This window comes from Loxodonta africana, chromosome 25, assembly GCF_030014295.1.
Source record: "Loxodonta africana isolate mLoxAfr1 chromosome 25, mLoxAfr1.hap2, whole genome shotgun sequence".
NCBI classification, from domain to species: domain Eukaryota; kingdom Metazoa; phylum Chordata; class Mammalia; order Proboscidea; family Elephantidae; genus Loxodonta; species Loxodonta africana.
The window spans coordinates 60,707,381-60,722,237 of NC_087366.1; the positions used below are offsets into that span (position 1 = coordinate 60,707,381).

The following is a 14,857-nucleotide window of genomic DNA, read 5'->3' on the forward strand; positions in this document are numbered from 1 at the left end:
CTTTGCCCTCCCCACCAGCCCACTACTGAGTCTATAGGAGCAATGTTTTAATATCTCTACTTATTATTTCCATTAAAGAATACCTGTATCGAGTGAAAGCCTCACACGAAGGAGGTTCAGTATACAGTGACTGGAGTCGGGGGCGTACCACAGGAGCAGGTAAATGCTCTTTATCTTACAATGTATATGTGCACACACATGCGTGTGTTCGTGCATCCATGTCTGTGCATGCATAAAAAAGCCGAGGCTATCACCCTGAGGTCGTCGTAGTTCTATAATCTTGTGACAGAACATGCCTTGGTTTGCAAATGCATCTGAAAATGGCTAAAATGCTTGGTAGATCAGTGCTTTTTTTTTTTTAATCTGGGATTTGCTTAAGCTCGATTCTTTCCTCGTAGAATGCAAAAGGAGGGTCAAGTTTTCCTTAGGATTTAATAGGGGCATGCCTATGGCTATACCTCTAAAGACAGGGCAACCTTACAGACTGTGTAGACCCCAAGAAGCTGAGGCCAGATTACCATTAGATGAAGGTGGTCCTTTCTTGCAGAAAGTTACATTTGAAACCTGTACCCTCGTCGGAAGCAGCTGTGTCTTTTATCACATCATGGCAGATGTTTGCCGTGGTATTGACTATTAGGATCTTAAATGACTCTCCCAGGATAGAGCTGGGAGGAAACTGCTGATTTGTCTAATTTTTTTTTTTTTGAGTTGGACAAGAGAGAACTGGGATATAGAATACATTAGATCTAACCTCAGGCAACTGACTTACGTTTTATACTTCTCGCTCTGACCATAAAATCTTTTAACATAATGCTATCACAGGAAGGTGTTCATCATGAAGATCTTTGAGAGTTAGTAGCCCTCTACTATTTTCGGTCAAATATTTGTCAGAAAGGCAAACATATTTCCAAGTGGTTGCCAGTTATGCTTCTTGAAGAAAGCTAACCCTTAGCAAGTCACAATTGGTCTAAAGATGTGCTTTTCATCAAAATCCTTTCTCATATTTATTATCAACAGTGGGTTACCAGCCCAGGAAAACTTTAAGGAATGTTCTTAATCTAAAAACTTCTTAATTAAATACTGAGATGCTGTTGTTGTGTGCCATCTAGTTGATTCCCACTCATAGCAACCCTATACGATAGAGTAGAACTGCTCCATAGGGTTTCCTAGGCAGTGATCTTTAAGGCAGCAGATCACTAGGTCTTTTCTCGGGCAGGGACACTGGTAGTTTCAAACCACTGACCTTTTGCTTAGTGGCCAAGTGCTTAACCACGGGGCCACTAGGGCTTTGAGTTAGGGAATTAAGAATTATTTTCAGGGCTCTCTAGAGATTTTCCAGAAGAGGAACATTGTGGCACTTTTCCGGAATGTTTTAAATTATCATCTATTCATAGACAAGTAGAAGCTGAATGATATCTTAAAATGTTTTTTAACTTCAAACCTAGGACAAAGCTCTAATATAAAACGTTCATTTGGTACTGGCGTGTTCTCTGCCCCTATGTCACACTCCTTTACTTTTTTAACAAGTACACTATGAAATCTGCTTTGAGGATGATTCAGCAACGTGGCTTGAAATTTCATTTCTTGCATAGCTTAAGAGTCTCCATTTCGAGTAGCACCGAAAAAGTATGCAGATAGAGGTCTGAATTTATAGCAATGATCTGACAACAAAGTCTTATGCCATAAATTCATATTTACAATCTGACCACAACACTGAGCAGTTACATGCTCCCATGGGGTAGAGAATAATTGCACTATTTCATTATTTTTGAGTCAGTTTTGCTTTGTCCCTTATGAGAAGACCATCTGTTAGACAATACTGCACTTTGCCTCGCACCACATTTCAGGGCTAATAACATCAACATCGCTCCTGTTGTCCATTTTTTCGCCACTCCATTGTGTGGCTGCAGCTGTGTCTTGTAGGCGCCTGTGGTGTGTTATGTGCACAGACAGTGGTTCTCCACTTCGCTGATTCCCCTCATCCTTTGTGCTCACTTTGTTATCCCCCAAGCTGTCCTGTGTTGTGGGTCCAAACAGTAGAGTCAGAGAAGGAGGATATTTGATGTGGGAAAGCCAGAGCAAGCTCCATCGAGGAGCCTCAGAAGCACACGACGAGTGGGGGCAGGTCGCTCGTTCTTCATTCTGCCACAGAGTTCCTTGGGCTTCTTCTTGGTGTCCCCAGTGCAGTCAGCTATGATGAAGTTGTTACTGATCAGAACTGGGGAAACATCTAATAAATAGTTAAAGGTTATGGATTTTTTTAAATGAGGGAGCCCGGCTTGTGTGTGAGGCTTTGCAGTTCCTGTCCGCCATCTTGTTCTGGGTTATTGTTTTGAGATAAAAAAAAAAAAAAAATTATTTTTATTTATTTTTTGAGAATCTCTGAAGAAAATGTCTTGGAAAAAGATTTTGTACAACCTCAGGAGCACCACCTCCTCCAGCCCCCAAAATGCAGCGAGGAACGTATCCCATAGATCAGATCTGGTAGAACTTTGCTTTTTAAAAATTCATTTGAAAAACAATTGAATTTGGAATATGGAACCAGAAATTCAAGTACAACACAATCACGTTTGTGGTATTTTTTGGCTAATACATTGAAGATATAAAAGTGTCAAACCACCATGTATAATAACAGTCTAATTATCTTGCTTCAAAGGGGTACATCATTATATTGCTTGAACTTGTTATCTGCCTACCATCCACCTCCTTCTTTATGAGTGATGTTTAAACATGTCGGATACATTAAATGTTTTTGGAAAACCTGGAGTAGACTTGAAAGAATGTTATGTCGATGGAGTTTTGATGGTTTTGAAATATAGCTTAAGCTGAATGGCTCAAGATGTGCAGTCATATTAAATCAATGCCGAAAAGTTACAACTCTAATAAATTGTATTTATGCTAATGGTTGAGTCTGATTTACTGCGGCCATTAAAACTGAAGAATAGGGGCAGTTGCCTTCTCTGAGCTGCCATTTTCTCTATTTTCTATTTCATTCTTTCACAGCTCCACAAAACGTGCCAACTCCCTCAAGAGGCCACAGCATAAACGGATATAGCATTGAGGTGACCTGGGATAAACCTGTTGTGGTTAGAGGTATAATTGAGAAGTACATCCTGAAAGCATACAGTGAGGACGATCGCAAAACATCCCTTGTGCCCTCAGCCAGTACGGAGTTGCTCAACACCAGCACCCTCACAGGTAAAGCAGATTCCTTAATGCGGAAAACTCTATCAAATTTCTTTTTTAGATAAAATTTTTCTTCCAGCTTCCCTCCCAAATATATTAATATATATACAATATATACTACACATGTGTTGTCATTGTTGTTAGGTACCGTCGAGTTGGTTCTGACTCAGAGCGACCCTATGAGTGGAACTGCCCTGTCTTAGTCATCTAGTGCTGCTGGAACAGAAATATCACAAGTGGATGACTTTAACTGAGAGAAATTTGTTTCTTCACAGTAAAGTAGCCTAAAAGTCCAAATTCAGGGTGTCAGCTCCAGCGGAAGGCTTTCTCTCTCTGTCGGCCTGCTCATCAATCTTCCGCCAGAACCTGGGGTCCAGGAGCACTATGCTCCTGGTGTTGCTTTCTTGGTGGTATGAGGTCCCTTGTCTCTCTGCTTGCTTCTTTCTTTTATATCTCAAGAGATTGCCTCAAGACACAATCCAATCTTGTAGATTGAGTCCTACCTCACTAACACAACTGCCGCCCATCCTCCTTCATTATAACATCATACAGGCAGAGTTTACAACATACAGGGAAATCACACAATACTGGGAATCATGGCCCAGCCATATTGATACAGATATTTTTCGGGGGGACATAATTCAATCCATAATGTGCCCCATAGGGTTTCCAAGGAGTGGCTGGTGAATTTGAACTGCCCACCTCTTGGTTAGCAGCTGAGCTCTTAACCACTATGCCACAGGGGCTTCTAATAAAAAACCCATACATATACATTTATATGTACACGTACATACATATACACATACACATACATTTGCATATGTGTGTACATATACATACCTGTTGTCATCCAGTTGATTCTGACTCATGGTGACACTATAGGACAGAGTAGAACTGCCCCATAGGGTTTCCAAGGAGCTGCTGGTGGATTTGAACTGCTGACCTTTTGGTTAGCAGCCATAGCTCTTAACCACTGCACCACCAGGGCTCTGTATGTATATATATATCAACAACAACAGCAACAATGACCGTTTGATCATTTAAAGGTGGTGAAAGCCTGTATCTCCCTAGGATAAGAATGGTAAGTCTGCAGTATTCATGGACTTTCATGGACAGCTACAAGGTTGACATTCTTTCCATCACAAAAGTTTAGGTCATATGTGGCTATAGCCAGTTAACACTCCACAAGCACTTTTTTATGTAGGGTCGCTATGAGTCAGAATCAACTCGACAGCAGTGGGTTTGGTTTGGTTTTGTATGTGTACATACAGGACCAGCTTACCTATTTCACCATGGAAATTTACTCTTTGGGACTAGTCCAAGTTCACACCACTGTTTATTATTGTAAAATTGCCGATTAAACCTAATTATTTCAAGGTGGAGGAGTATCAGGGCACCAGCAGTTTGACACTCAAGTCAGTGAATCGGTTTTGCACGGCGTGGCGTGCCATGCAGAACGGTTAGAGGGGCGCACACTCACACACACTGACGTGTTCCACACAGAGACATACACTTGTAAGGCAGCATGTTTCAGTGTCACGGCACATAGAAGCACATTGAAATGGAACGTCAAATTTAAGCCTTTGGCCAAAAAAAGGTAAATGACATCAACAAAATTTGATAGAAAAAATTTTTTCTCTATCAAAAAATTTTTTTATAAATTAAAAAATCACATGGCTTTTACAGTCTTTCCAACATCTTTCTTCAATCAACCCCTCAAGCCTTTACTTCTGTTGATAGATTCTTTAAAATCTACAATCCAACTATACAATCAATCAAAAATAAAATTCACCCTCTTCCTTTGCTTTTCTGTTTTACTCACCTGATAAAAACTCAACCTAGATTACGTCCATGGTTTGCCTTTGTTCTAGGCGTACACAGGAGCTAAGCAGGCTGGAAAAATTCAAGCAGTTGATCACTCCCCCGCTCCCCCGCTGCCATCAAGTCAATTCCGACTCATAGCGACCCTATAGGGCAGAGTAGAACTGCCCCAGAGAGTTTCCAAAATATCGCAATTCTCACTAAAATATTGCAATTCTCAGCTTCAAAAGGAACTCAGTAATGACACCAATCTTAACCATATTTCTATAACAAGCTCCTTCTCCCATTCTCCATGTTAAATATTTTGTATTTCCCTGAACTACCCAAATGCTAACCTCTCTCTTCCTCATCCCACACTCCACTGATGGTCTTATATATCAGATCGTTGTAGACACCATAGAGAAAACAGAACCTGTCATATAGGGATTCTGTCACCTTCCTACTACCAAATATACACGCTTTAATTGCATTTTCCTGCCTGATAGCATTATTATTAAAATTAAATGTGTTAATAAAAACCCTTAGAACCACTTCTGGCATATAGTAGCCAATTGCTATCATTATCATTTTCATTATTAGTTTTTACTTTTCTCTCTTTTCCCTTCCTGTTATTAAAGAACTTTCCTCGTTCTATCTAAACTAAACTCTTCACAAATGCTCTTGACTCCAGCTTATCTTCCCCTCAATTGCGTGTTTAACCTCTCTCCCTCTCTCCTGCCATGGTTCACAAAGGGAGGCCCCAGGCCCAGCAGCAACAGCTTAATCTGAGAAGTTGCTGGGCCCAAGAATTAGAAACTCAGAGGGTGGAGTTTAGCAATCAGTATTTGAACAAGCCGTCAGTTGATTCTGACGTTCACTGAAGTTCGAGGACCACTGCCCTACTGGATTCTTCCCCGTGGCCATTTAAACTCTCTCTACGATCTCCTGTTTTAAAACACGCACATGCACGCACACACACACACACACACACACACACACACCCCAAACCAATTAACAAATCTTCCTTTTATCTAAATTCTATTCTTCTCCAGCTATTTCTCCCTCTGTCTTCTTCCCAGCCTTGTTTCTCGAGAGACGTGTAGGCATATTGTCCCATTTCTTCACCTGGTCTGGCGGCTGCTCACTTCTCTTGAGAAGGCTGTCAACAGCATACATGTTGACGTATCCAAAGAATGCTTTACAGGCTTCACCGTCCCTGCTCAACAGCAGTCTACACAAAATAATTCTTATCATCTCTTGAAACATTTCTTCACTTCCATGACTTTCCTATTTGCCTCCTGGCATTCGGAACCCTTCTTTTAGTTTCTTTTGCTGACTCCTTCTTCTGAAGCTTGACATTACATTTTGAAGAGCCTCAGAGTTTAGGCCTGGGCCCTCTTCTCTCTCTCTTTCACTTTTTTTTAAAATAGTCTTCCTCCAGGATACGTCGTGAATACCAATAGCATTAAATACCATATAAGTGCTGCTGTTGTTGTTAGCTGCCTCCCAGTCGGCCCCTGATTTATGGCAATTCCATGTACAATGGGATTGGACCACTGTGATCCATACGGTTTTCACTGGCTGATTTTTCGGAAATAGGTCACTGACTAGGCCTTTCTTCCTAGTCTATCTTAGTCTGAAAGCTGTACTGAAACCTGCTTAGCATCATAGCAACACACAAGCCTCCACTGACAGACAGGTGGTGGTTGTGCTGAGGTGCTTTGGCCAGGAATCTAACCCGGGTCTCCCACACGGAATGTGAGAATTCTACCACTGAACTACTACTGCGCTCTGTGTGTATACTGTTGTGGTTGTTGTTAGGTGCCATTGAGTTGGTTCCGACTCACAGTGACCCTAGGTACAACAGAATGAAGCACTGCCTGGTCCTGTGCCTTCCCCATTGACTCCTAAATGCATGTCTCATCTTTCAGCAGACCTTCAGATACACCGACATTTCCAGTTGGATGTCTCACAGGCTCTAAAGTTACCATACTCAAACCTTAACTTCTGTTTCTCCTGTATTTCCAGTATCAGTAAATGATAACTCCGGCCACCAAGTCATTAAAACCAGAGTGTTATCCTAGACTTTTCAACGTCTTCATACCTCACCTCCACATTGCTCAATTCACTTTCCAAAGTATATGTTGAGTTCATCCACATTATCCCTCGTCCACCGTGCAGGCCAAGCCACTGCCATCTCTTTCTTGGAATGCTCTAATACTCTTTTCTCTCTTAGCTTTTTTTAGCTCCCCTTCTGCCACCAGTCTATCCCACAGAGCAAGCAGAGACTACGTCCCTCTCCTCAAAATCTTACGATTGCTTCTCTCCCAATCTCCTCTTATCAGTCTCCCATCATTTCCTGGGTTTCCAACCTTTGCTGGTAAAATATGATAAAAATGTCAGCATGTACATTTTGGAGGAATTCTTGACTATGATTGTTGGACAAACCCCTAGAAATAGAACAACTGGGTCAAAGGCTCTTAAAACACACTATATAGTCTTAGATTTTGAAATCAAACAGACATCAATATGAACCTCTGCCACGCATCTTCTCTGTGACTTTGGAGAAGTTACTTATCCTCATGGGTCTTCCTTTTATGTGCTAACATGTTAAATTGGAGAATATTATTTACATTAGAAGGATATTAAAATATTAACTGATACGATGTTGCAGCTCTGCCTCTTTTTAGCTGTGTAACCTTGGACAAGTCAATTAACCTCTGTGCTTCACTTTCACAATAGGTAAAAAATGAGAATGAAATATACCTACCACATAGGGTAGCTGTGAGGAATAAATGAATTAATGCATACATAAGGCACACAGGACAATGCCTGACACATGGAATGTACTTTATAAATGTTAGCTCTCAGATGTCTGTAAAGTGTGTAGTGCAGTGCTTATCATATGGTAACCTCTCCACAAAGGATTGTCATGTTTATATTGCCAAATACTTGACAGAAGGTTGTACAAATTATACACTCAGTGGCAAGCAGAATGCAAGATTGCATATTTCATTTCATCCTAGCCAACACCAAGTTTTACAATAAAAAAGAAAAAAACTTTGGAAATTTGAATGGCAAAATATCTCAGAATATTGTTTTAATTTGAATTTATTTGATTATTAGAAAGATTAAGTATTTTCAGTGTTTATTGGCCATTTGCCCTTCTTTTGTGAAATATCTAGCTAGGTTCATTATCACTTTTTCCACTGGGGGATTTGCAATTTTCTTATTGATTTAAACTATCTCTTTACATATGAAGAATATTATAGCCATGTTTGCCTTATATGCTGCAACCTACCCAAGCTTGTCATTTTTTTAAATTTTGACTTGTTTTATTTTAATGTATAAATTTAAAAAATAGTTTATATATAACATATCTTTTCTTAATTTGCTAATTTTCTAAGGGTGATTTGAAAAAAAAAAAACTTTCCATTCAGGGTAGAGTAATATTTGTTTATATTACATATGCCTTATAGATAATATATAGTGACAATAAACTGGGGGTATGGAGGCTTTTTAAATTATTCCAGCCTCTCCCAAGACTCTGAAGGACACCTCCCCAGAGGAGTGCACCCCCAAATTGAGAATCAGTACAGCATATTGTTAGATGTTACTGTAGGGCATGTCGAGCCTATGAATTATGTATACAAAGAAGAAAATTAGAGAGCCACTGTTATTTATTTTTATATACCCAATCTGGATATATTTTATATACTAATCCGTCAAAAACTAAGGAAAAAATTTCAACTCTTAATGTGATTTTGACAGTTTCTCTCTGAGACGTTCACTTTTTGTTTGCATTTTTCTTTTTCTTATTACCTTTACAATCACATTGTAAAATTGTAACGCTCGGAGTCACAATATTTTAGGTATATCTCCGTGGATAGAATCTAGTTTGATTTAGTTTTATATTCCACTTCAAGATTCCTTGTATTTTAACTCATTCAAATTTATTTTTATAATTGATGTAATTGCTCTCATTTCTGCATCTATATTTTATGCATTGCAATTTTGTTTGTTCCTCTTTTTGTGTGTTTGTTTTTCAGTGCTTTTTTGCTTTTTCATTTATGTTCCGTTATTTTCAGTGTGGACTATAAATTCTTCAACTCCCCACCCCCACCCCAAGGGATTTTAAAAGTATATCTTCTGCCCATAATTCTGAAATCAGCAGGCAAGAAGATAATCTTAAAGGTGCTGCCAGGTGGACTCTTAGTGTGCTGAGTCAGGATAATGGGTGTTGGGGGGCGGTGAACTGAGAGGCATCATGGCCAACTTAGAAAATTTCCAAAGTCAGAATTCCACAATAAAGAAAAAAGAATCCCAGAAGGTGAGATGGGAGGTATGAGAAAGTAGGGAGCCAGGAGGCCGATTTGGTGGAGATGTTAGGGGTGTGGAAGTTGGTTGGTGACAATTGCTTTCCCACTTGGTTGAGGCAACAAGGTACCAAGAGAGAATAATGGATAAAGAAAATCATGAGTAGCTTTGCTGTTGATTACAAAGGCCGCCTACATTAGCATTTGTGAGGTACCTTGTGTTGAGATTTTAATGTTTAAATTAATGTTGGTTGTTAGAGTGTTATTTCTTTTAATGAAACAATGTTGACATCAGATGCCCAAGGAATTTCGCTTTGCTGACGTAGTTCGTTACCAATTCAGCTCAAAAATCTTATTAAAAATGTGTTGGTTTCTTTTTATTAATTTTGTCTGTTATATACTATATATTGACGGCACTGGGTTTTTGTATATATATATATATATATATATACTCTTTTATTCTTCAGATACGGGTCTATTTTCAGCTTGGGAAGTTTGCTATTGTGTATTTAAATGTTACTTCTGATGAGAAACGGTGCCTTCAACATTGCATGTTATTTGCTAGTTTGTCCTTATTTTAGTCCAGAAGACAGCTTCTAGAGTCAGGTCAATCTAGGTTCAAATCCCAGCTATGCCACTTTTCATCTACAGAACCTCAGACAAATTTAAAAACATATTCCTTTATCAAAGTTTCCTCATATATAGATTGGGCATAAAACAGTGTTTATGTTATAGAACTGTGAGGGTTGAAGAGAATTGCCTGGGCATTTGCTCAGGAGCGGGCACAGAGTAAATGATCAATGAATTGATAGTTATCTTTATACTATTCAGTCTCTGAAATTTAGGTTATTGTCTCATAATTATTTTTATTTTCTGGGCTTTTTTTTTTTTTGGTACTGATAATTCTGCTCTTTGAGCTTTCTGGGGGATTTTTTAGAATTCTGCAATTTCTGGCTTTTGTTTGATCAGCATTTGTTCCTCATCACGCCCAGCTCGCTGTGATGTCTGTCTACCTCTCCATACTCTGATTTTTCTTCTGCTGTTGTTTACACTTATCTTCCAACTCTTGTTTAATGAATTCCAGGGTATTTTATATCTTATGACTAGCATGAAATGGATAATTTTTAAATTTTACAGGTTTTCTGAAGTAAACCCTCCCTAGTCTTCCCTAATTTGAAGGCTATGTTCTTTCCCTCCTTTGAAGGACAGATTTTTTTTTTTTTTTTTCCATCTACTAAATGCCAACCCGGGCCTCCAAAGTTCCTCCTATCCCTAAACTTATCTTCAAAATGCTGTTTGCTCAGGAAAGTTCCATTATTTTCAAACCATTTTACTGGACACCTGGTTGCCGTTAATAAAACATCCCCTGGGAGTCTGACGAGATCAGTTGGGGTACATTTGCGTTACCTCGCAGCCATTCAGCAGCCTCCGCTCCTGTACCCCCAGTGCTGGGGAAGCAGAAGGGGTGAGAGCTCCCCACATTTTGTACCCAGCTGGGGGTTAGGTTGGTCCTGGACTGTCCTTTAAGCAGTCGGTGTGTCTTTGCCTGATTTCCTTCCAGGTATTTTTTAAGCCTTTGGTTTTTCATTGGGATTCGGATAAGGTCCAGTTATCAACCATGCGTGCACACCTGAGGAGCTTTGGGAAAAAAAAAAAAAAAGCGGATGCTGGGCCCCGCCCACAAGATCGGATTTAGCGGGCCTAGAATGCAGCCCAGCTGGGCCTGGGTGTTTTCAAAAACTCCCCAGTTAGTCCTGGTGTGCCGTCCAGACGGGCAGGTCCCGCTAAAGTGAGGAGTTTGATGCCAGTGATCAAGTCTCAACTTGACGCAGAAATTCTTCGGACAACTTCCACCCTTCACGGAAACTTAAAAATTTCAGTCAAAAAAAGATAAATATATACATAAAAATAATAGAATATTGAAAGTAAGTAGATGAAAATAGCAAAGAACATCACATGGCAACTAAGTGAGATGATTACTCGAAAGGAGTGGGAAATTCCGATCAGATTCAGGAAACCAAAAAGGGAAGAAAAAAAAGGAAAATGATTAAAAGTGAATAATAACAAAGAGAACTAGAAGAATAGTGAAATGGAATATTTACCATTCTCGAATCTGGTTTCAAGAGGATTAAATGAGGTAAATCCCAGCAGTGGTGGAGAGTCCAAGGGTTAACAGCCTCACTCAGGAGCAAATGGGCCCCCTTGGGCCGCAGGGTCTGGGTTCTGTGCCCTCCCAAGGCCAAGGGTCAGAGCAGGGAGTTCTTGAAAGTCCCTTCCCTCATCTGGAGCCTCAGGGTAGAAGGCCCTGCCGTTACCATCCAGTGTATCTTTAGTCTTGTTGCAAAGGGCTCCAATTAACTCTGCCCAGCTCTTGCTGATTTCCCCTCCAGCCGGTTAACATGCAAAGCTACTACCCAGGGAGACAGTGCTGGCATTTCCCTCAGTCTGAGGGCTGCTCAGAAAGTGGCTTTACAGTTGATTTGAAATTATGTCAAGAATGCATGGATTCAAGAATTTGTATCTATATGTTTTTTTTTTTTTCCCCTTAAGATGCTTAAACATGTAGACTTAATTATCATTGTAGTTATAGTACCTGGTATAATGCTAGTACTATAGTTGGTACCCAGAAAATAATTTTATTTTGTTGCATTATATTGAGTTGAAGTCTAAGAATTACATTCCTTCCTCAGATGATGATATTTATTATTCACTGTAGTTTAGCAGGTGAGCCAATAGTAATAATCTTTCAAATGACCCAAATAAATCTAAATTTATGTAGAAATAAGACATTTTAATTTATAATGAAATTGATAGTAACTCAGTCCTCATATACAATGGATTTTAATCTTCTACCTGAAGAAAGTGAGTCACACAATGAAAATCTGTTTTTTTCTCCCCCTCTTCTACAGCTGGTAGTCATAATTGGTGATTCTCAACTCCATTGGTCATAAGAGTCACCTAAGTTGCTTATAAAATGCAGATTCTTGGGCCCCACACTCAAGATTCTGTATACTTGGGCTAGGATTTAGGATTCTGCATTTTACCAAAACTCCAGTGGATTCTCTCGCAGAAGGTCCGTGGATCACATGCTGAGAAACACTGGTGTAGGAGGAATGACCAGGTGAGAAGGGACCAGGCTCACCTGTGGGCTTGAATTTATCCCTAATTTTTTCCTTTTCTTGCTCCCTGTTTCCACTGCATTGATTTTGTGGCCAGAAAAGTGCTAGGGGATGTGAAGAATATAGAGGTTAAGTGGGGTCTCTAATCCTTTAGGGCAATACTTCTGAAAGTTTCTGGTAGAAAAGAGATGAAAATTACCTGGGCATGTTGTTAAGCGGCAGATTTTGAGTCAGTAGTTCTGGGGAGGTAGTCTGAGACTCTGCATTTCTAACAAGCCCCCAGAGGAATGCCCATGCTGCTGGTCCACAGAACAGAGAGCAGAAAGGAACACTGTCTAGATGAGAAACAAAACAAACAGCCTTCTAAATCGCAGTGTGTTTATTAGGGTCGGAGAAAGCAAGATCAGTATACCTCAACGCGTGTGATGTAGTTGTAATCTCTTAGTGAAGTCTCGTCCACATGTATTTAAATTATAATTATTTTAATTATACACCATGGTGACCTCCCTGGGTGGTAGAAACAGTGAAGGCACTTGGCTGCTAACTGAAAGGTTGGAGGTTCGAGTCCATCCAGAGGCACCTCAGAAGGAAGGCCTGATGGTCTACTTCTGAAAAACCAGCTATTGAAAACCCTGTGGAGCACAGTTCTACTCTGACACACATGTGGTCACCCTGAGTCGCAGTCACCTAGACGGCAGCTGGTTAATACCTCCTGGAAATGAGGAAGGCATGGAGAAAAGAGGAAAAAAAAAGTTTTTACAGGAATGTCACAGAGAAAGGATGATGTCCAGTCCTGAAACTGTCAATGCCTTTCAGCTGGAAAAATGTGTGAATAACCTTAGAATTTCCCAACCACTGACAAAAAAGTGAAACTTGCTGTTGAGTGTTGGGTGGGAGAATGAAGAACCAAGAGCCCCAGGGAATCACTGATTAATGAAGAGTTAGAGGCACCTGCTAAACCACACATACGGTCCTTTATGGGCCATACAGGAGTTGTCAGGGGGAATTTAAATCATAAATGATCTTTGCCTTCTGCCAGACTTTGGAACTCACCCCTTGCCATCTGTCCATCAGTAAGAAAGTAAGACACTGATCTGTTGTATCCTGCCCTAGAAACCCATTTGAGAGGATCTGGGTGGGGCTGGGGTCAGGGACAATGGACTGCCTTTACTGTGCCAGGTATAGCCCTGTTACCATTAAGTTGATTCTGACTCAGCGACTCTATAGGGCAGAGTAGAACTGTCCCATTTTCGAAGAAGTAGCTGGTAGATTCAAACTGCCAACCTTGTGGTTGGCAGCTGTAGCTCTTAACCACTGTGCCACCAGAGCTCCATGCCAGGTATACAGTCACATATATAAAAAAAATACTTATATATAAATTATAAATAATGTATTATAATTATACTTGAGAAATCTGTTACAGATGACTATGATAAAAATGCCATGCATTTTTTTTTTTAATTCAACTGAGAATTCTCACTCCACAATTGTTAAACTGCCTGTGGGTGCTCTTTGTGTGCCCATGTCACTTCTTCATGAAACAATAAGCTCCTGGAGGACAAGATCATGTTTTATATTTAAGTGTTGTTCAGTACCTTGCTCAAAGTAGTCGAACGATGCGGTTTTCTTAAGGTAATGAAGCAAAGAATGGATAAAGGGATGACTTCAGCTTTTTCCTAATAACCTTGTGGCTAATGGGATGTTAATGTTGTTCTCTCCTGCTGAGCTGGATGGAGTATTGAACTACTTGTTCTTACTAAAATCTCTTCAGTGCCATGGCTTTGTAATTTTGTGAAATAATGCATAGAACTATCTCAACTTGAATGCAAATTTGGAACTCAATCCATATTTTCCCAATGGAAAAAAAAAATGCTGATGTTGTGAATAGAATCCAAAGATTGGTTCCAAAAACTTGTACCTCATAATGTAACCCAAGCACTATATATTTGCAATTAAAAATAATGGAATCTGATACTGCTGCAATGCTGATAATTATACAGAGCAGAAAATATTCTTTTATTCAAGAAACCATTATCTGCTGTATCCCAGGTTAGTACTAGACCCTGCCTTTGTAATCTGCTTTTATACCAGCAAAATAGAGCCCAAGCACTATCTCTAACTTATGTTATTTCAAAAATTGAGTTTTACAGGGGGAAAAAAGTAGTGATGGGTTTGTCACTTTTTAATTCGTTGTACTGTGAGAAAAGATGAAATAACATGGACTTTAACAAGATGAAGGTTTTCTCTCTCTGGTAAGAGATACAGTTAATCAATGCTGGGCTTCATAGTGTCAGGGACCCAGGAGCATCATGTTTTTGCTATGCCATCCTTAGGGATAAGGACTCTGCCTCTGGTCCAAGAGGGATGCTTGAGTTGCAGCCATCAATCTGGTTTCCATCCAGCAAGAAGGAGGAAGGTTGATGAAGGATATGCCCA

At 39.9% G+C, this 14,857-nt stretch overlaps 1 protein-coding gene across 1 annotated transcript in view; it reads left to right on the plus strand.

Moving 5' to 3' along the window:
- The window catches only part of USH2A (usherin), an 894,134-nt gene that overhangs the window by 388,094 nt on the left and 491,183 nt on the right, over positions 1 to 14,857 (plus strand). The window contains exons 28-29 of the mRNA XM_003419876.4: positions 79 to 159; positions 3,004 to 3,198. Of these exons, the coding sequence (XP_003419924.2) occupies positions 79 to 159; positions 3,004 to 3,198 (276 nt within the window). The remainder of the gene's footprint in view (positions 1 to 78; positions 160 to 3,003; positions 3,199 to 14,857) is intronic.